At 41.8% G+C, this 22735-nt stretch overlaps 1 protein-coding gene and 1 long non-coding RNA gene across 2 annotated transcripts in view; both read right to left on the reverse strand.

The window, feature by feature from the left end:
• The window catches only part of PPEF1 (protein phosphatase with EF-hand domain 1), a 111560-nt gene extending 95629 nt beyond the window's left edge, over positions 1 to 15931 (reverse strand). The window contains exon 1 of the mRNA XM_060086560.1: positions 15883 to 15931. Coding sequence (XP_059942543.1) covers positions 15883 to 15931 — 49 coding nt within the window. The remainder of the gene's footprint in view (positions 1 to 15882) is intronic.
• Positions 15932 to 15985: 54 nt separating this feature from the next.
• Positions 15986 to 22735, reverse strand: part of LOC132481808 (uncharacterized) — a 30682-nt gene continuing 23932 nt past the window's right edge. The window contains exons 3-5 of the long non-coding RNA XR_009530837.1: positions 22566 to 22665; positions 21259 to 21386; positions 15986 to 16036 (exon numbers count right to left, since the gene is read on the reverse strand). This is a non-coding gene — a long non-coding RNA (uncharacterized LOC132481808). The remainder of the gene's footprint in view (positions 16037 to 21258; positions 21387 to 22565; positions 22666 to 22735) is intronic.

Genomic DNA, 22735 nt, shown 5'->3' on the forward strand with positions numbered 1-22735 from the left:
GGAGCCTTTGAACCATCCTGTAGCTTCATATTTTTGAAGAAAGAAATCAGGTGAGAGAGAATGAGATTTAAAATATAGTCTCTTATGCCTTTCTCAACTTTTAGAGTGACGAGTAATCAACACCAGCTGGCTCCTTTCACTCATGCTATAATTTTTCCCAGTTAGCACATAAGAATTAAGAGTTAACTCTAGGGCTTCCCTGGTGGCGCAGTAGTTGAGAGTCCGCCTTCCAATGCAGGGGACGCGGGTTCGTGCCCCTGTCCAGGAAGATCCCACATGTCACATGAGCGGCTGGGCCCGTGAGCCATGGCCGCTGAGCCTGCGCGTCCGGAGCCTGTGCTCCGCAACGGGAGAGGCCACAACAGTGAGAGGCCCGCGTACCACAAAAAAAAAAAAAAAAAAAAGAGTTAACTCTGACAAGAACAATTTGAGTTCTGAAGCAGCAATCCAGCCTCTTGGCTTAGTACTGCTGTGGTATAATAAATATACACTATTCATCTGAGGGTGTGTGTTTATGAGCTTCTCCAAGGCTGTTGGGTTCCAGAGACTCTTGTTTCATTATTCAGCCTCAGAAAACCCCAGGAAATAGGCGTAAGGTCAAGTACCATTATCTTTATCGGGAAAAACCACAGGGAGAAGAAAACAAGTGACGTTCAATATCACAAAGTGAATAACTGGTAGTACCATGTCTGAAATCTCAAGTGTTCGCACCATATCATCATGCAGAGCCCAGGTTCACCTGAAAGGTCTGTTCTGTGGGACAGTCACTGTCATGACCAACCAAGCCTCAGCTCAGGGGCTCTGTTCACCAAGCACAACGGAACTGTTCCAGGGCTATTTACTGAACACTTACTGAGGGCCAGACAATGGACTCATCTCTGCAGTCAGTCCTCGCCATACTGTGAAGCCGGGAGAGACTAACTTATTTAAGGGCACTTAGCCAGTAAGTTGAAATGGACAGCAAGGAATTGCACCCACCTCTCAAGCTCTTAACCTCCATAGAGCTATTGATCTTTTTCTGTGCCTCACTTTCTTCGTCCGCACAATGACATAGTGGAATAAATGATCACTAAAGTCTCTTCTATTTAGTATTAGCAACACCAAAAAAAAAAATCAAGTTTAGTGTTATTTCTATAATTAACAGTAGAACAAAGTAGCTACCATACGTTAATGGTCTACTACAAGACATTTAGTCCCCACAAGTATTATCATCTCCATGTTACACATAAGGAAACTTCAGGTTCAGAGAGGCTAGCAACTTCTAGTACCCTCAAAGACTTCCTAATTATATATAATATTTCATTAAAAAATTCACAGACTAGTCTGAACAAACAGGTTACCACCTCAGAACCCAAGAGCCAGGAGCAGAAGAGCCATGCCAACCAGGACGGACAGGGCTCACTTCCTTAGAGTCCACAGTCTTGGCTCAAACGTTGCCTTCTCCATGAGGCCTTTCCTGAACACCCCTTGTAAAATGGCACCCATCCCCCATTGCCTATCTCCTTCTTTCCCTCCACAGCACTTATCACCATCTGATATAGCATATATTTTACTCATTTGTTACTGTCTGTCTCCTTTCACTAGAATGTAATCTCCATAAAGGCTGGGATTTTGGTCCATTGGGTTAGCTGCTGTGTACCCTGAGTCTGGAACAGTCCCTGGAACATAGTAGATGCTTGATAAATATTTGTTGAATGAATGAATGAGTGAAATTACTGTTTAGTTAAAACTTCCTGTCTTGTGTTTCTCTTCATGCTAATTGGTGAATCTTATGTTTGGTTTTGTTTTATTTTTTAAATAGGAGTTTATTTGACAGTCCTTTAAATAAGAAGTTTTATATTCAGAACAGGAAGGCATTTAAAGACTCTGTTTTTGAAATTCTGCTATCAGAGGCCTCCTGAGGAGGCAACAGGATGAGTGAATATTTAATGTAACTTTAAGGGGCCTGATATCCAAGCAGGAAGAGAGACACAAGTGTGATAGAACTGATTAAAATGAATTTAAATGAACTGGAAAGAGAATGAACCATCTAGTGGCAAAAGGCTTTAAACAAGGAGGAAAAGCATCTATTACCTCAGCTGTTCAAAGCACGATGAGAATAGGGTATGCCTCAACTCTGGGACCACAGTTTTCACTGTTACTTTTGTTTACAGATATCTGCCATCTGCTAGAGTATGTGTCTGTCCCAGCGAGACTTTCAACTTCACTGGAAAAACAGCTCAAAGCACATGCCCAGCAGACATGAGATGGTCACAAAGCCTGCTTCTTGAGCAGCAAGGCAGGGACCCTATGAGGCTCTCTCCTCCAGAAACTCTGACATCCCTGCAGAGCAAGGGCACAACATAGGATCCTTGTCCCTGGAAAGTGTTTTTCTTAAACAAGAGGGAAACGAGAGGAAAGCATGAGGTCCAGCCTCCAAAACAATGACAGATATTTTAAACAAAACTATCACTTTCCCAAATGACAAGAGATCATAGTTTTATCATTCTTAGAAACATATAGCCTTCCAGTCAGAGAAGGGCAAGAAATAGAGGTCATTACTTTGACTTTTTATTTACCCACATACTCGCCCACTCACCAACCCATCCACATGGGATAATAAAAATAAGTTCTGAATTTGTAATCTGGAGATTTCCGTTTTGGTCCTAACTCAACCAGGTGCCAACTGTGTAACCTCAGGCAAATCGCTTAACCTCTCTGGTCCTCGGTTTCTCATGTGAACAATGATAAATTGGGATTATGTGACCTCTAAGATTCTTTTCAATTATAAAATACTCTAATTCATCCCTCTATTTTTTTAATGCCCCAGCTGCAGCCTACCTAGCCTATAGCAAAGCTGAAAATAACCATTAAAGGACAAAATAGGATGTGTAAATATGAACACTCAAATCAGAAGCTTCTGGATACAAAAGACAAATTCTAAAGGCTACTCAAAAAAAAAAATCTGAATTATCCTTGTAGAAAAAATCCAAGTCAATTCACTGATATCCTTGGCTTTCCCATCAAGGAACCGTAGCCAAAGTTTGCTAGCAATTGGTCTAGGAACAAACATTTCACCTATTACTTCTCCTTTAAATGGCCTAAAACATGATTACTGTGTATATTCTGTTAACTGGTACAAGTGATAGCCAGTAGAAGATGGGGAGAAACGGATGGGGAAGGAAGTGAAGACAAGAGGGGGTGGGGATACAGAGACACATGGGAAGGGTCTAGAGTCCAGAGGTTTCAACGAAAATTGAGAGATCAGAGAATGGGATAATGATCATAAAGATCGCAGAGGTGGAGCTGATCCAGGTGGCCACAGGGGCCAGGAAATGGGAATGAGCAGCTGAAGTGGAGCAGGTGAATGATTGTTCTAAAACAATCATTATCGTGAAAATACAAATTTTTAAAAATTATTATTGTATAAGAAATTAAGCTATGTAAAAGATTTATTATCATTTTAAGCCATTAAAATATTTTCTTGTAGGAAGTATGTTCTATTCAACCATTCAATAACAACCTTTAATCCTCACTCAGAAAAAAAAATTAAATATCTTAACTACAATTCTGTTTTATGTCTCCCTTGTTATTAGTTACTAATCTGAGTTATACTGCCACATTCATTCACCCAAGATCAAATATAATGAGCATTAAATTTTTGTCCTTTGCAGCTGCTAAAAAGATAATACAGTATAAAGCCATAATCATATAGAAAAGTGTTCTGATTACGGGAAATACAGGCATACCTTGGAGATATTTCAGGTTAGGTTTCAGACCACCACAACAAAATGAATAATGCAATAAAGAGTCACATGAATTTTTTTGTTTCCCAGTGCATATAAAAGCTATGTTTAGGGCTTCCCTGGTGGCGCAGTGGTTGAGAGTCCGCCTGCCGATGCAGGGGACGCGGGTTCGTGCCCCGGTCTGGGAAGATCCCACATGCCGCAGAGCAGCTGGGCCCGTGAGCCATGGCCGATGAGCCTGCGCGTCCGGATCCTGTGCTCCGCAACGGGAGAGGCCGCAACAGTGAGAGGCCCACGTACCGCAAAAAAAAAAAAAAAAAAAAAAAAAAGCTATGTTTATACTATATTGTAGCCTACTAAGTATGCAATAGCATTATGTCTAAAAAAATGTACATACGTTAATTAAAAAATACTTCATTGCAGGGCCTCCCTGGTGGCGCAAGTGGTTGAGAGTCCGCCTGCCGATGCAGGGGATACGGGTTCGTGCCCCGGTCTGGGAGGATCCCATATGCCGCGGAGCGGCTGGGCCCGTGAGCCATGGCCGCTGAGCCTGCGTGTCCGGAGCCTGTGCTCCGCAACGGGGGAGGCCACAACAGTGAGAGGCCCGCATACCGAAAAAAAAAAAAAAAAAAATACTTCATTGCTAAAAAAAAGTCAAAACAATTACAATAGTAACATCAAGGATCGCTGATCACAGATCATCATAACAAATATAATAAAATGAAAAAGTTGAAAATACTGTGAGAATTACCAAAATGTGACACAGAGATACAAAGTGAGCAAATGCTGTTGGAAAAACGGTGCGAACAGGGTTGCCACAAACCTTCAATTTGTAAAAAATACAATATCTGTGAAGCACAAGAAAGCAAAGTGCAATAAAACAAGGCATACCTAAAACTGGCAACTGGGGCTGAGGTACTGCTCTTTCTTACACTGAATCGATATGTGTCTGTCTGTAACAGGATTTTCTAATAATTAACAGGATCCAACTGTAAGGCTGGCTTCTTTGTGAATTACCTAGTCAAGGCTGGAATCTGGTAAAAAAATAAAGAGGTGGGACTTCATATATTTTCAGCAGTACTTTCTACCTTCTAAAGGCTCATGATTCTAGAGTGGATATCTAAATAGTCCATGTCAGAGTCTAATAATACTTGACATTTCTAAAGCAGAGGTGGATTAATCACAAAGCAAACAGAGAAAAAGATGAAGATGAATTTAATTGGTATAAAGAACAAAAAGAACGTTTGGCTTTTTGTTTGCCTGTTTCATGTAGGCAATAAATGTGTCTGTAGTATCAATCCTATATAAACCTCAAGGCCAACACATTATCATATTAAAAAGTGAGTAATTAACTAAAAATTGCTGTTGAGAGGGATCATAATTTCAGATGAAGAAAGCAGTCTCCTTTTACAAAGAAAAGTACTTGTTTAAAATGACTCCCAATTGATGCCAACAAACTAGGGATTATAGTATATGATGTGGGCTGAAAAAAAAGATATGGCAGTTTTGGCATACTGATGATAATTAAAGCCATGGGAGTAAAGTCACCCAAGGAGAGCATTAGAGTGACAAAATGAGAGGGCCAAGAGGAACCCAGAGGAACCCCAATATTTAAAAGTTGGGAGAAAATAGAGCCCTCATAAACAGTTAAAACAGAGACATAAAAGGAAACCAGGAGAAGATGCTGTCACTGAAGCTAAGGGCCATGAGTATTTTAAGACGGGAATGTACAGGAGTGCCAGGTGCTGCCAGGAAGTCAAGCAAAGTAAGTACTGAAAATGCTCCATGGCATTTCAAGGTCATTCAAGAACCTGTCTAAATCCATATTCCACAGGATGGGATAAATGAGAAGGTAGGAGACAGCGGTGTGAACACACGCTTCAGGAGCAAGCTCTCTGAAAGGCAGGAGAAAGAGCAGAGTGACTGGAGGGGACAAGAGGGCTAGGGAAAGCTCTTCTTCCAATAGGGAAGGAAAACACAGTTACAAAGGGCAATTCTGCACAACTGGGAAATTCTGAATATGAACTATATGTTAGAGAACATTACTCTATTAATTTGAAATTTTTCAGTGTAATATAGTATTGTAGTTATGGAAGAGAATATCCCTCTTTTTAGGACATTAATGCTAAAGTATACAGAGGTTAATATCTAATGTCTGCAACTTTCAAATAGAGAGGGAAATGGAGCTGGAGAGAAAGAAGGAAGAGAGAGCGAGAGAGAGGGAGAGAGAGAATGGTAAAGTTAACAACGTGAATCTAGGTAAAGTGCATGGGGTATTCATTGTATTATTCTTTCATCTTCTCTGAAGGTTTGCAATTTTTAAAAATAAGATGTTGGGGGAAAAACAAAGCAGAATGGTCAAACCCCCTACTCAAAAAAAAAAAAAAAAAAAAGGAGAAAAGAGGAAAGGCACTAGAACCTGTTAAAATGTTAATGAAGTATCAGCTCAGGGAGGTGGGAGGCAGAAGGGAGACAGCAATGTCCCTCACTCCTACACATGCACCTGCAGCTACAGAGTCCACTCATCGTCCTCTGAGCGACAAGAACTTTAAAGAACATCTTATCTGATGTCCCATTTCACTGAAGGGGAAAATGAAGGAGGTCCCAGCTCACAGGGATCTCTGCTAGACTACACAGTGCCAGGAAAGACTGTTTGATGGCAATTATAAGCAAGAATCCTCCAACACAATAACAAGAAGGATGGCAAGGGCTCCTCTAAATTTTCTTTCAGAAAATTCTTTAGAGAACAACAAAGACGAAGGAAACGGTGATGTTCATAGTTTTTCCATGGAAGTCCCAAATTTAAATATGCAGCATTGTAAAGGAGTTACACTAGGAAAGAGGAGGCTGGGGGAACACAGGGCTGGGGGTGAAGGGAGGGGATTCCTCGGGCAGTTATGAATGGTTTGATTATTAGATTTTTTAAACAGCTAGGTTAACTAGATGTTATTCCAAGAAGTAAAGAAATATTTTTTTGTTAAAAAAGAGACAACAGGCCCAAAATGGAGTCACTTGTGCTAAGCTCCATGTCAGTGGAGCTTAATACGTAACCTAATTGTATTTTCCAGCCTCTCCTAGGAGTGTAATCTTAACCAGTCTAGAATTTCCTGGCCAGCACTAGTGAGGTAATCAACCTGACAGACCCTTGTCTTCCCGCAAAGGAAGGTGACGTTGCCTGAAATATTCCTTTCTTTCCGTTTATGACTTCCCTATCTTACCCCTTTCTGCCTTTAAAAACCTCTCCTTTTCTGCAGCTTTTTGAAGCTCCTTTCTGTTTTCTGGATGGGATACTGCCCCATTCATGAATCACTGAATAAAGCCAATTAGATCTTCAAATTTACACCGTTGAATTTTGTTTCTTTAACAGATTTGGTGGCAGCACCGGCAGGACTGAAGGAGACTTCTGACGCCTTCAGCTACAATGAGAAACAAAGGTGTGGTACCCGTGAACACTTCTGATTTCTCTTTCTCACCATTTCTGAGGGCTGTGGGTAATTTCCTCTCAATTCTGAGTTCTGCTCTCTTTGCAGGAAGCTCCTGGTCTAACTGGCTTTCCAGTACATATTACCCCTTTTTGGAAACCCAGTGCAGTCCACAGTCTTCATTTTGGGGGTCTGCTGGTTCACTGCTTTCCCCAGTTCCAATTTGGGAATTGCTGGTGGTGCACACAGCGCTTTCTCCTGGCCAGTCCACAGTAACATCTCTTGGTTACCGCTGGTGTGCTGAAGTACATGTTTGTCTTGTTTTGTGTAGATAAAGGCTACTGCTAATGGGAATCTTAGAAGCCAAAAAAAGCTGCAAAAATTGATGGACACGAGTCTAGCACTTTGAAAGCTGTTAGAGCGCTTGCCACCTAACTCTAAAAGACTCCTGTGTTAGGATAAGGTGGCCACTGAATGGGTCAATTGACACGAGGTTGCCCACCAACCTCAAGAAAATTTCTGTGCAACAAGGTACACTGTAAAACACCACACAATCTGCAACCCAGCAGCATATCCGTCTTAGCTATTAGTTTGGCTCTGAGAGACCCAAAGGTTTAGCTAAAAATAAATTAATAATAATAACCGGGATCCTTAAGTTCTAAGGAGTTAAGTGTGCCACATTCTGACACATATGCTTATTTTATGTCTCAAAACTGATCCAGGGCTTCCCTGGTGGCGCAGTGGTTAAGAATCCGCCTGCCAATGCAGGGGACACGGGTTCAAGCCCTGGTCCAGGAAGATCCCACATGCCGCGGAGCAACTAAGCCCACACGCCACAGCTACTGAGCCTGCACTCTAGAGCCCGTGAGGCACAACTACTGAGCCCACGTGCCACAACTGCTGAAGCCCACGCACCTAGAGCCTGTGCTCCACAACAAGGGAAGCCACCGCAATGAGAAGCCCACGCACCGCAACACAGGGTAGCCCCCACACGCCACAACTAGAGAAACCCCGTGTGCAGCAACAAAGACCCAACACAGCCAAAAATAAATTAATTAATTTAAAAATTTTTTTAAATTAAAAAAAAGAAACTGTGATCCAGGAAGTTATAAATATCTACAAAAATGACAAAATCTTACTAAAAACAGTCTAGAATTAGACAAGATCATTGCTTTGCATCCTGGGAACTTAGCTTGATAACCATCAGGGTAGGGGCCCCAAAATACGGCCAACAGAAAAGTGGGTTGTACTCCATTTGCAGCTAAATATGGCTGGACAAAAATGTGGATTGAACTTCATTTGCAGCTAAGGATCTTACCAAACTGCTACTGGCCCTCAGGGAAATTACAATGGCCATTAAGAGGAACATTACAATTAGAAAAGATCATTTAAGAACTGCAGTTGAGAGCTCTACCCACCACCAGTCCCTCTCATCAGGAAACTTCCACAAGCCTCTTAGATAGCCTCATCCACCAGAGGGCAGACAGCAGAAGCAAGAAGAACTACAATCCTGCAGCCTGTGAAACAAAAACCACATTCACAGAAAGATAGACAAGATGAAAAGGCAGAGGGCTATGTACCAGATGAAGGAACAAGATAAAACCCCAGAAAAACAACTAAATGAAGTGGAGATAGGCAACCTTCCAGACAAAGAATTCAGAATAATGATAGTGAAGATGATCCAGGACCTCGGAAAAAGAATGGAGGCAAAGATCGAGAAGATGCAAGAAATGTTTAACAAAGACGTAGAAGAATTAAAGAACAAACAAACAGAGATGAACAATATAATAACTGAAATGAAAACTACACTAGAAGGAATCAATAACAGAATAACTGAGGCAGAAGAACGAATAAGTGACCTGGAAGACAGAATGGTGGAATTCACTGCTGCGGAACAGACTAAAGAAAAAAGAATGAAAAGAAATGAAGACAGCCTAAGAGAACTCTGGGACAACATTAAAGGCAACAACATTCACATTATAGGGGTCCCAGAAGGACAAGAGAGAGAGAAAGGACCCGAGAAGATATTTGAAGAGATTATAGTCGAAAACTTCCCTAACATGGGAAAGGAAATAGCTACCCAAGTCCAGGAAGTGCAGAGAGTCCCATACAGGATAAACCCAAGGAGAAACATGCCAAGAAACATAGTAATCAAACTGGCAAAAATTAAAGACAAAGAAAAATTATTGAAAGCAGCAAGGGAAAAACAACAAATAACATACAAGGGAACTCCCATAAGGTTAACAGCTGATCTCTCAGCAGAAACTCTACAAGCCAGAAGGGAGTGGCATGATATACTTAACGTGATGAAAGGGAAGAACCTACAACCAAGATTACTCTACCAGGTAAGGATCTCATTCAGATTTGATGGAGAAATCAAAAGCTTTACAGACAAGCAAAAGCTAAGAGAATTCAGCACCACCAAACCAGCTCTACAACAAATGCTAAAGGAAATTCTCTAAGTGGAAAACACAAGAGAAGAAAAGGACCTACAAAAACAAACCCAAAACAATTAAGAAAATGGTCATAGGAACATACATATCGATAATTACCTTAAACGTGAGTGGATTAAATGCTCCAACCAAAGGACACAGGCTTGCTGAATGGATACAAAAACAAGACCCATATATATGCTGTCTACAAGAGACCCACTTCAGACGTAGGGACACATACAGACTGAAAGTGAGGGGATGGAAAAAGATATTCCATGCAAATGGAAATCGAAAGCAAGCTGGAGTAGCAATACTCACATCAGATAAAACAGACTGTAAAATAAAGAATGTTACAAGAGACAAGGAAGGACACTGCATGATGATCAAAGGGATCAATCCAAGAAGAAGATATAACAATTATAAATATATATGCACCTAACACAGGAGCACCTCAATACATAAGGCAACTGCTAACAGCTCTAAAAGAGGAAATTGACAGTAACACAATAATAGTGGGGGACTTTAACACCTCACTTGCACCAATGGACGGATCATCCAAAGAGAAAATTAATAAGGAAACACAAGCTTTAAATGACACAATGGACCAGATAGATTTAATTGATATTTATAGGACATTCTATCCAAAAACAGCAGATTACACGTTCTTCTCAAGTGCGCACGGAACATTCTCCAGGATAGATCACATCTTGGGTCACAAATCAAGCCTCAGTAAATTTAAGAAAATTGAAATCATATCAAGCATCTTTTCTGACCACAACGCTATGAGATTAGAAATCAATTACAGAGAAAACAACGTAAAAAACACAAACACATCGAGGCTAAACAATATGTTACTAAATAACCAAGAGATCACTGAAGAAATCAAAGAGGAAATCAAAAACTACCTAGAGACAAATGACAGTGAAAACACGACAATCCAAAACCTATGGGATGCAGGAAAAGCAGGGTTTTTTTTTTTCTTTCCTTTTTTTTTTTTTTTTTTTTTTGCAGTACACGGACTGTGCCACCAGGGAAGCCCCAGGAAAAGCAGTTCTATGAGGGAAGTTTATAGTTATACAAGCCTACCTCAAGAAACAAGAAAAATCTCAAATAAACAATCTAACCTTACACCTAAAGGAAGTAGAGAAAGAAGAACAAGCAAAATCAAAGTTAGCAGAAGGAAAGAAATCATAAAGATCAGACCAGAAATAAATGAAATAGAAACAAAGAAAACAAGAGCAAAGATCAATAAAACTAAAAGCTGGTTCTTTGAGAAGATAAAATTGATAAACCATTAGCCAGACTCATCAAGAAAAAGAGGGAGGGCTTCCCTGGTGGCGCAGTGGTTGAGAGTCCGCCTGCCGATGCAGGGGACATGGGTTCGTGCCCCGGTCTGGGAAGATCCCACATGACGCGGAGCGGCTGGGCCCGTGAGCCATGGCCGCTGAGCCTGCGCATCCGGAGCCTGTGCTCCGCAACGGGAGAGGCCACAACAGTGAGAGGCCCGTGTACTGCAAAAAAAAAAAAAAAAGAGGGAGAGGGCTCAAATCAATAAAATTAGAAATGAAAAAGGAGAAGTTACAACAGACACCACAGAAATACAAAGCATCCTAAGAGACTACTACAAGCAACTCTATGCTAATAAAATGGACAACCTGGAAGAAATGGACAAATTCTTAGAAAGATATAACCTTCCAAGACTGAACCAGGAAGAAATAGAAAATATGAACAGACCAATCACAAGTAATGAAATTGAAACTGTGATTAAAAATCTTCCAACATGGGCTTCCCTGGTGGCGTAGTGGTTGAGAGTCCGCCTGCTGATGCAGGGGACACGGGTTCGTGCCCTGGTCCGGGAAGATCCCACGTGCCACGGAGCGGCTGGGCCCGTGAGCCATGGCCGCTGAGCCCGCGCGTCCGGAGCCTGTGCTCCGCAACGGGAGAGGCCACGACAATGAGAGGCCCACGTACCGCCAAAAAAAAAAAAAAAAAAAAAGATGTGGTACATATATAGGATGGACTATTACTCAGCCATAAAAAGGAATGAATTTGGGTCATTTGTAGAGACGTGGATGCATCTAGAGACTGTCATACAGAGTGAAGTAAATCAGAAAGCGAAAAACAAATATGGTATATTAACGCATATATGTGGAACCTAGAAAATGGTACAGATGAACTGGTTTGCAGAGCAGAAATTGAGATACAGAAGTAGAGGAAAAACGTATGGACACCAAGGGGGGAAAGCCGTGGGGGGTGGGGGGGTAGGATGAATTGGGAGATTGGGATTGACATGGGTACACTGATGTGTATAAAATGGATGACTAATAAGGAAAAAAAAATGAAGTGCAGTTGAAAGTAGGGTTCCCAAATTAAACAAACTGAATGGGACATCTATTTTAATTGGTACGTAGAACCTTCCAAAAGGCTTCAGGACCCCTGAATAGCTTCATTGAAAAATTCATTGAAAAAGTCTAATGAAAAATTAAAGACACAAGAGGTACCTAAGACAAAAGACTGCAAGACAGACACAACTTTTACTACTCGCCTCTATCGTCCTTTATTTGAGTACTCATTCTAGTAATCCTCAGTCTAAATTGTCTTTCCTAAAGAGACTACAAGACCATAAATGAAAGTCTGCCAAGTTATAGGCCTTACATATACCCCCATATCTACCCTTGAAGGAGGGCCCCCATATGGACCCCCTCTCAGAGATGATGAGACTCTGAGGGACTTTATGGTAAACTGCTATGTTATTCCCTTAAGCAGCTAAGGGAAACTAAAATTAAATTAATGAAAACCCTTGACATCTGGTAGATACTGGAGCTATACCCTCTACTTTAAACCCCCCTCAGAGCCTGCAAATGGGATCCTGGGAAAACTGGCAGAAGCCAGCTAAGGGTGAGAATTCTTACCAGAGTCAGCTCTCCCAGATCTCTGTCTGTAGTACCCAAAAAGAGAAGAAAATAAAATAGTTTTTGCACCTTCTTTGGGGATGCCTCTTAAGTGCAAGGGGTTGTTCAATACTACCAGAAATATTTACCGCTTGTCCCAACTGAAAACTGACAAGATATTTAAAAGGATTTTTTTTTAAAGTAGCTCTGTGGTCAAAAGTTGGTCAGAAACTGGAAGCTGATATTCAGAGTCTGATAGGAATATTTTTTTTAGGTGTCCTCCACTAAACCAAAATGAAACTATGCACCCAGAAGGAAAGAAAAATCTCCTAAAACCTTTGTGAAAGGATTTACCAAAATCTTCCAAAGGAAAACAGCTCTAAGTCCAGAACATAGAAATCTTTTAATTTCCACCTTGGTTAGAAATCTTGTCCCTGATATATATATATATGAAAAAGCAAATTAAGAATAATGTAGGGGCTTCCCCGGTGGCGCAGTGGTTGACAGTCTGCCTGCCGATGCAGGGGACACGGATTCGTGCCCCGGTCCGGGAAGATCCCACATGCCGCGGAGCTGCTGGGCGTGTGAGCCATGGCCGCTGAGCAGGCCATGAGGCCATGCATGACCGGAGCCTGTGCTCCGCAATGGGAGAGGCCACAGCAGTGAGAGACCCACGTACCGCAAAAAAAAAAGAAGTCAGACACGAAAGACTCCATATTGTCTGATTACATTTATATGAAATGTCCAGAACAGCTCAAATCTATAGAGACAGAAAGTAGATTTGTGATTACCTAGGGCTGGGGAGGTATAGGGTAGGAGAGTAACTGCTAATGGTTTTGGGGGCGGGGGATGAAAATGTTCTAAAACTGACTGTGGTGATGGTTGTACGGCTCTATGAATATACCAAAAATTCACTGAAGTTTACACTTTAAACTGGTGAATTGTGTAGTATGTGAATAATAAAGCTGCTATTATTAAAAAGTAATCCAGGAAAACAGTTTGGCATTTCCTCAAAAAGTTAACCACAAAATTACCATATGACCCTGTAATTCCTACTACTAGGTATATACCCAAAAGAATTGAAAACAGGGACTCAAATAAGTACACGTACCCTCATGTGCATAGCAACACTATTCACAGTAGCCAAAAAGGTGGAAAAAACCCAGATGTCCATCAAATGAATGAACTAAAAAATGAGATATATTCATATGGTGAAATATTATCCAGCCTTAAAAATGAATGAAGTACTGATACATGCTACAACACGGATGAACCTCAAAAACATTATGCTAAGTAAAAGAAGCCAGACAAAAGGGTCACATCGAGTATGATTCTATTTACATGACATGTCCAGAACAGGTAAATTCATAGCAAAAGAATACAGATGGGTGGTTGCCAGGTGCTGTGGGAAGAGGAAACAGGGAGAAACTGCTTAATAAATAAGGGATTTTACTTTGGAGTGATGGAAATGTTCAAGAACTAGATAGAAGTGGTGGTTACACAACTTTGTGTAAATGGCACTGAACTGTTCCTTTTAAGATGGTTAATTTTGGGCTTCCCTGGTGGCGCAGTGGTTAAGAACCCGTTTGCCAATGCAGGACACAAGGGTTCAAGCCCTGGTCCAGGAAGATCCCACATGCCTTGGAGCAACTAAGCCCATGCACCACAACTACTGAGCCTGCGCTCTAGAGCCCATGAGCCACAACTACTGAGCCCACGTGCCACAACTACTGAAGCTCGTGTGCCTAGAGCACATGCTCTGCAACAAGCGAAGCCACTGCAATAAGAAGACCGTGCACCGCAACGAAGAGTAGCCCCTGCACGCCTCAACTAAAGAAAGACCGCGTAGCTACGAAGACCCAGCGCAGCCAAAAATAAATAAATAAAATAAATAAATTTATTTTTAAAAAGATGGTTAATTTTGTGTTACACGAATTTCACCTCAATAAATTATTTAAAGGAAACAGCAATCCAAAAATTGAAGTTAATGTTCCCACTTACATGCAACATTTTAAAAGCTGAAAAGTATTTCAAAAAGAGAGAATTTACGTTTACGTTTTTACTTTTTTTTGTGTGTGTGTGGTATGTGGGCCTCTCACTGTTGTGGCCTCTCCCGTTGCGGAGCACAGGCTCTGGATGCGCAGGCTCAACAGCCATGGCTCACGGGCCCAGCCGCTCCGCAGCATGTGGGATCTTCACGGACCCGGGGCACAAACCCGTGTCCCCTGCATCGGCAGGCGGACTCTCAACCACTGCGCCACCAGGGAAGCCCTACGTTTTTTTTTACCTAAGAAATTTGGCTAAATTTTTAAAACTCTGGGTAATCTTAGATATAAAAAGAGAATTACTCTCATAATAAATTACTACCATGGAATTAGTTCAGTTGGAGCTTTTGAAAGATTTATTTCATGACATGCTTACAGATCTGAAAGTGTTAGTGCATCTCGTGTTGCCCCACTGTCAGAGATTAACTTGCTAACTCACTGGCACAAGTCAGCTGGGAGGGAGACCAACATCTGATTACCAAAGGAAAACATTCCACACTAATTAGAATAGAATACTCTGTATCCTAAACTCTGCATCTTAAGCCTGAGTAAACTGCTAAAACCAAGATGTGGAACAAAAATTGGAAAAATTATCTATAACCTAGATAACAAAGGAATGGAGTTTAAAAGCAAGTTATTCACACAAGCACCCCCGCTTGTTTGTTTCTGGTTTAATTTGCATGTGTAGACTATGTCCCTTAAACACTCAAGTGAGTTTCAACTAGCTTCTAGTATCTATGAGAAAGAACGGCAGTACAAAATAAACAAAGGAAATACTGAAGCCTCTATAATTACATGGGGGTAGTGGGGGGCACATCATCTATTTAGAAACAACACACTTTTCAGGAAGCAGATAATCTAGCATTTCTCAAATTCCACGTAGAATATTCTAAAAACATGAAGCAAATCTCATGAAGTTCTGTACTGAATAGCTATAAAAAATCTGATCGAGTTATAAAATCTAATAAAAATTCAATGATGCTACCAAATGTCACATAGGTATGGATAGAGCTATTTATAAACGTACTGAATAAACATATAAATTTACAGAGAGGCTTTCTTGTTCCCTGCCACTGAGTTTTAAATTGAGATTTTATATTGGTACCTTTTCAACTGAAATCAAATCAAAGATAAAATATCTCTCAGATAATACTTTATGGCACATCATAAATTCAAAGCTGCATCTTCCTAAAGGTAGTTTCCAATGTTATCCCAATATTTAACCTTCAGTTCAAGTGATGATGCCTCGTGCAAAATCACTCTGGGCAGCTTGAGAACTGTGTGTGTAAATGAGAAAGGGGTGGAGGGTGAATCCAGCTCACTCTCCCCTTTTCATCCAGGAAGACAGGCACACTCCTAGCACTCACCTTTCTCAGATTCCTTGTCTTTCACTGAAGACGAAGTGCCACAGCCCATGTCTTGTAAATCATGAATCAACTTCTCACTCTAAAACAGGGTAAAAAGTGCTTCCCTTTACTCTGCGAGGAGCCCCTCCTGACTGATCCACTTCGGTCACAGATCCTGATGAGGAGGACACACGAGGGAGGGAGGAAAGCGGCCGTTAACAAGGTATCTAAGGGCTGCTCAGCAGGATTCATTTTACGCTTCTTCTCAACTGCTGTTCATCATATGATATGGAAAGTGATCAGACATAGTCTAATCCTGGTTTATTTTCCAAAACACAGAAGCAGCAACAGAGCAGCTATAGATTGCTTTTCTGCAACACATAAATTACATGTTCCCCGTGTCTAGGTCAGATCAATACTCTATAAAATAAAGCATTAAAATGAAAAGAAAAATGGAAATGTAAGATCATACAATTTTCTAATTGAAATATAGGGAATGGGATATGAAGGATCTGACATAATTTAACTGTTTTGCTTTTAAGCTCAAAATAGTTAAATCTATCTGGGCTTTTAAAAACACAAATTGGAGAATGGCTATGAGACAACAACATATTTATACAACGATGCCAAAATTCAAATCAAAATGAGCTCTTTGACACTATTTCTCAGAATCAGTCAGGGCACTTATTTAAAAAAAAAAAAAAAAAAAAAAAAAAGGAGGCTTCAAGGCCTCCCCAGAAACTAAAGCATCAGAATCCAGGAAGTTCCCTTTTCAAACAAGCTCTCCAGGCATTTCTGAGGCCCCTCCAAAGTCTGCCCTCGCACTCACCAGGCCTCCCGATGGCTCAGCTGAGACTGTTACATTGGATCTTCCACAGTCACCCCATGGGAGTTTTCAACAAAATTCCTTTCTGTAGTAATCCCACCTCATGCCTTTTTAGGGTGATGTTTCCTTTATTTCATGATGCTCCAAACCAGCCTGTGCTAATCTATTCGCATTTCCTGACAGTAACAAAGTCAAAGAACTGACTTGGGGCTCTGCCAGGCATGCCTATTTTTCCGTTAGTACTACACTAAACGCTGCAAGATTGTGACTCAATGAAAGAAAGGGGCAAAACAAAATGAGCAAAATATCTGAATTATGGAAATATTTTTTAAACAACAATAACCTTAATAAACAGATTTTCTGATCAGAGCTAGGCTTGATTCTATTATGTATTGAATTAATTAACCCTCCTAAACTTTGGGTGATTTCCAAATTTGATAGACATTTCTTACATATCTCTCTTATCTACATCAGGGGTAAAAAATGTTAACAGGGTCAGCTCCAAGGGCAGAAAACCCTTGCGGCATTCCACTCCAGACCAGTCTCTAGGGTTACTACAGACCCATTACATTCACACTCTCCTACTCCTTCAGTTAGGTTTTGCCCATCGTAAGCATCCACTTACTTATCTATGAGACGTCCTAGTCAATTTCGCTATTTTAATGAAATTAAGATATCTAATTTGACACCTTGACATTCCAGGCTAGCCAGCAGCAGCAGAAGAAAAAGAGGAGGAGGAGGAAGAGAAGAAGGAAGGAAGGAGGAAGAAAGGAAGGAAGGAAGGAAATCAGTTTGCCATTACTTTTAATAACAGAATTATAGACGTTTAAAGGTGGTAGACTTTTAAAATTACCCAGAATTTACACAAAGTGCAAGAAAACCAAGCCCCTTGTCTAAAGTCATATAGACAAACTGGCTGTCAAACTCTGTTGCATATTAGCATCACCTGGGGAGCTTTTAAAACTCCCAATGCTTGGATGGCACCTCACCAAATTAGTCCCTGTGGATTTAAAACATAGTGATGCCTGGGTCCCGTCCCCAGAGATTCTGATGTAATTGGTATTGAGTGGGGTTTGGGCATGGGTGGGGGGGGGGCCGGTGTTAAAAGCTCCCCAGGTGATTCTAATGTGCAGCAAAGTTTGACATTCTCTACTGGAGACAATGTTCTAGGGAACCCATGGTGATGCCTTAGTGATCATCACATTTTCCTCTAAATGCTTTGATTCCATCTGTTTGGAAAAGAATTTTTCCAGAGGTCATGTCAGGCTTATAAGGCAGTGGCTTCTGGCAACTACTCTTTGCTTGTTTTTGAAATTGGGGCACTATTTACCCATCACCTCTGTTCTCTCCATTCTCAGACATTTCTCAAAGGTTATCTGCAGTGCCTATGAGAACACGTCTGCTGGGTTCTTCCTCACCCTTTGAAGTAGTTCATTTGGTCCTGGTGAGTTTCTCCAAGTGCCTAGATGCATGCTCTCCTATATGAGTATCACAAAACTTACCAGGGGAGATTATTTTAAAATGCAGACTCCCAGGCTTTACTGCCAATACTTGGATTCAAGCAGTCCAAGGGGGCCTGGGAATGTGCAATTAAAAGTGCACCCTTGGGCTTCCCTGGTGGCGCAATGGTTGAGAGTCCGCCTGCCGATGCAGGGGACACGGGTTCGCGCCCCGGTTTGGGAAGATCCCACAGGCCGCGGAGCAGCTGGGCCCATGAGCCATGGCCGCTGAGCCTGCGCGTCCGGAGCCTGTGCTCCGCAACGGGAGAGGCCACAACAGTGAGAGGCCTGTGTACTGCAAAAAAAAAAAAAAAAGTGCACCCTTCATGGGACTTTGACACAAGCACTCCCCATATCTCAGTTTGAGAAAAACTGCTCTCCATATCTCCCTTGGGCTTTGCTTCCATCTTTATGCTATTTTTTTCTACCCCTTTTTATGAATACATAAGAGTTAGGCACTGAGTAGGCAACACTGATGCTACGATAGGAAGTGATATATTTCAAACTCAATTTTTTTTCCCAGAAAAAAAAAGCAATCTCTCTCCAAAGGCATTTGGTTCTCAGCCACTCCTCAGTCAATTCATTACACAACAAACAAAAGTCCATATAAAAGATTCACTAGGAACTAAAAAGCATCAAACTTGAATATATTTCTGCTAGACTGTAAACTCCATGGGTACCTTTGTTTCTAAATACTCTTTGAATCTCTGGCACCTACACAGTGCATTTCACATAGCAGGTGCTTGATAAATGCCAAATGAATGAATGAATGAATGAATAAGGGAATGCATATTTCTAAGCCAGGGTCCTTTAAAAAATTAATGCTAAAAGTAATTATTAGTCCATCATTTCGTGCACAGATACATGCTATTTGATTATACAAAAGCCTTTTATTAAACCAGAAAATGGGTAGTACTTATATATTCATTTTTAAAGAAAAACTTTAAATCATGATAGAAAGAAATGAGCATTGTTCTAGAATTCTTGGATTATTAGAAAAAAATAATTTGCTATTAGAATTTTTACATTATTAAATAATAATAATTTAATTTCCTTAGGTAACAGGTAAAACAAAACAGAAGAGTCAGCTCATTTTTTTTTTTTTTTTTTTTCTTTTTGCGGTATGCGGGCCTCTCACTGTTGTGGCCTCTCCCGTTGCGGAGCACAGGCTCCGGATGCGCAGGCCCAGCGGCCATGGCTCACGGGCCCAGCCGCTCCGCGGCATATGGGATCCTCCCAGACCGGGGCACGAACCCGTATCCCCTGCATCGGCAGGCGGACTCTCAACCACTGCGCCACCAGGGAGGCCCAGTCAGCTCATTTTAATTCTCACCAAAACAAGAGCTGGTTAAGGCCAGGTGCCACTTACTACTCCCATACACTACCCAGCCTAGACTGCAATCACCCACTCAAAGGCTGAGAGGGACGCACGTTTGTAAGCAGTACATGTCCCTTTGAGGACAACCCTGGGTGGTGCAAAGCTGATAAAAATGATTTGGGAATTTTCCAGTATTTGGGACAATCTAAGCTTCTTCCACTCCCTGCCTTCCACTCCCTGCCCTCTGTCAGCATCAGATAAACAGTGTGCTAAAGAGGTCTCTGAAGAAATGATTTCCCTAGGGCCTGAAAGAAGTTCTCCAGCTCAAGAGGTGGGTAGTCTCTGCAGCATTCACAAAGACCCAAGGATACCGTAGTCAGTGACATAAACCACTTAAAAGGTGGATGTTGGCAAAAAACAGCTTGAAACTTGCTCAGCGCTGCTGCCCCTACCAATATATACCAAGGGTGGTTTTAAAGCATAAACGTAAAATAGTGACTCATCACTGGCACACTTACAATCTGCAGAAGGAAAGTCTTCCAAGGCTTCTGCTAAAAGGTTTTCACTGTGCGTGGCGGCGGGGTGGGGGGAGGGTAGAGTGGGGGAGAACTGTCTGACGTTGTTCAGTTCTTTTCATCTTAACCACTATTCATTTCCCAAGGTGAAAATACAAGGAAAGAACAAAAGATGGCCCTTGGAGCCAACCCAACCTTGGTCTCCAAGCACCCTCCAAGTGCTAGCCCAGCCTCCCCAAGTTGTTCTTATTCATTCTTGATTTTCTTTCAAAGTGCATCTCTATTGAACGTCCACACCTCGGCTCAGCCACCTTGACCTTGATTCTGCTCCGCCTCTGGCATTCTAGATGTGACTTGTGTGGTTTCCCATGCTAGAAGCTCAGCTTTTCCTACGGATGCTGACTTTTGTGAGAAATTTGTACTCCAGCCTGGCCCCAAGAAACCCAAATCCAGAACCCAGAGTCATTCAACTGGCACCATACCCCAGCCCCCAGAGTGGGAGGTGAGTAGGTCTAATTCTTCCCCCTTGGACTGTGGGACACAAGCATGGAGGACAGATGCGTCTTCAGGCTTACCCTGCTGCATTCTCTTTGGCATTCATTGAAACAGAGGTTCTACAGCCTGATGTCTGTAGACTAAAGATAACGAAGGGGCATAGAGGCGGGTAGAGGAGTCCCTGGCAGACCGCTCTAGAGAGGCCCCTTCCACCACTACTCTTCCAGTAGAACACTGTAGCATTTGCTCCTGTGTGGGGTCTTAAATGAATAAAGGGAGTTCTGTAAGATGGAGCTGGTGATTATTCCTCGGTCCATGAAAGGGTAAGAAAAAGGAGGAAACGATACTGACCACCAGAATGTATCTGAGGGTGTGTGTTGTTCTATCAGACAGGATTGTAATCAGGAGGCAGCTAGGCCTAGTGCCAGGTTTTCCAAAGTGTGTTTGTGGAAGAGGAGTTCTATGTGGTTTATGATTCTAGAAATAAGACCCCCCCCCAAAAAAGTCCCACCATCAAATAAGTTCAGGAGAAGTAGGATTAAACAGGTTCCTTTACTGCAGAACTCCTCAGAGCTTTCTGGATGATAATATGCATCTCTAATATGAATCTAACTGCCTAATGCTGGCCCAGTGGAGACTGGGGTTTAGAAGTCAGATGAACCAGAGTTTAAATTCTTCTCAGCTAGTCATTAATTCCTCTGCACCTCAGTTTTCTCATAAGAAAATAGGGATAATAACACCTACCTTACAGACTTGTATTAAAGGCTAATGAGAAGATCAATGGTGGAAAAAACCGACTGGAACAAAGAGCAATTCTTCTTAGCTGATGAGTTAGGAGGAGCCATGCACGGGTGGTACCCACTGCGGTTGACCTGTTGAAACAAAACGTGTTTGCTCACATCTCTTCCTTCAGAATGCACTGTCCGGGACCTCCCAGAGGTTAAACCCCACAGGTGTCTGTCTATTGGTTCTGGGATAATTATAGACTCACAAAGAAAAGGACTCTTTTCCCCTGAGACCACTAAGATCTGAGAAAATGCTTTACCAGTAATAATAATAACAGCTAAAATCACTACTATTTATTAAGGCACTACTTACCCAGCACAGTGGGTACTTTATATTTCTATTATTCCAGTTAATCTTCACAGCAACTTCCAAGGGGATATCATCACTCCCGTATTAGAGATGCAGAAACTAAGACTAAGAAATTAAATATTGGGCTTCCCTGGTGGCGCAGTGGTTGCGAGTCTGCCTGCCAATGCAGGGGACGTGGGTTCGTGCCCCGGTCTGGGAAGATCCCACATGCCGCGGAGCGGCTGGGCCCATGAGTCATGGCCGCTGAGCCTGCGCGTCCGGAGCCTGTGCTCCGCAACGGGAGAGTCCACAGCAGTGAGAGGCCCGCGTACCGCAAAAAAAAAAAAAAAAAAAAGAAAGAAATTAAATATCAGACTCCATGGCACAGCCGAACAGTGGCAGAACATTCTGTTTCATGCTTAAAGAACAAAAATGTCTGTCCACCAAAAAGTTAGCTGTGCCTTGGTTTCAGGATCCAATTTGATCAATCTACAGAAGCACTAAATCCCTAAAGAGAATTCTTGAACATTGCAAGGAATTCTGTTTCCATTTCTTACAGATGGATGGAAATCCTGTGGTCCTCTGCGTCAACAAGAGGGCAAGGGAGCTAAAGGAAGATTTCTGAACATGAAGTTGTATAGTGGGCAATGACCCATGAGGGGCCTGGAAGAGTTTCTCAAAGTATCCCCTCCCTCATTTTCTAGCTCTCACCCAAGTGACCACAGAGTTTTCCCAAGTATAGACTTCATCTGAAATAGGCTACAACCCTTCAGAATGCAAAGTCACCTGTATACCTTTTTAAGCTGATGACAACTGATTTGTAATCAGCATATTTGAGAAAAATCATTCTGAGAAATTGCAAAGCAATAAAATAAACTTCAAGTAGTACACATTTCCTGTTCCATTGCTACACAATGTATGTTTATAATGTAGACTTCTGCTTGCCCAAAATACCTAAGAACAAACAAACATATTACCTGTTTCTTCTGCGTGGCCAATGCAGAGGTTTATCCTCACCCCAAGTGTTTCAAGAGAAACAAAATCAGAAAAAAACTTCTCTGTGAGGGATGCAGAGATCTGAAAGAAAAGAGGTACAATTCCAGCTCTCTCTGGAGCATCCCCCTACACATACTTACACACACACACA

Source organism: Mesoplodon densirostris, chromosome X, assembly GCF_025265405.1.
Source record: "Mesoplodon densirostris isolate mMesDen1 chromosome X, mMesDen1 primary haplotype, whole genome shotgun sequence".
In the NCBI taxonomy this organism is placed as follows: domain Eukaryota; kingdom Metazoa; phylum Chordata; class Mammalia; order Artiodactyla; family Ziphiidae; genus Mesoplodon; species Mesoplodon densirostris.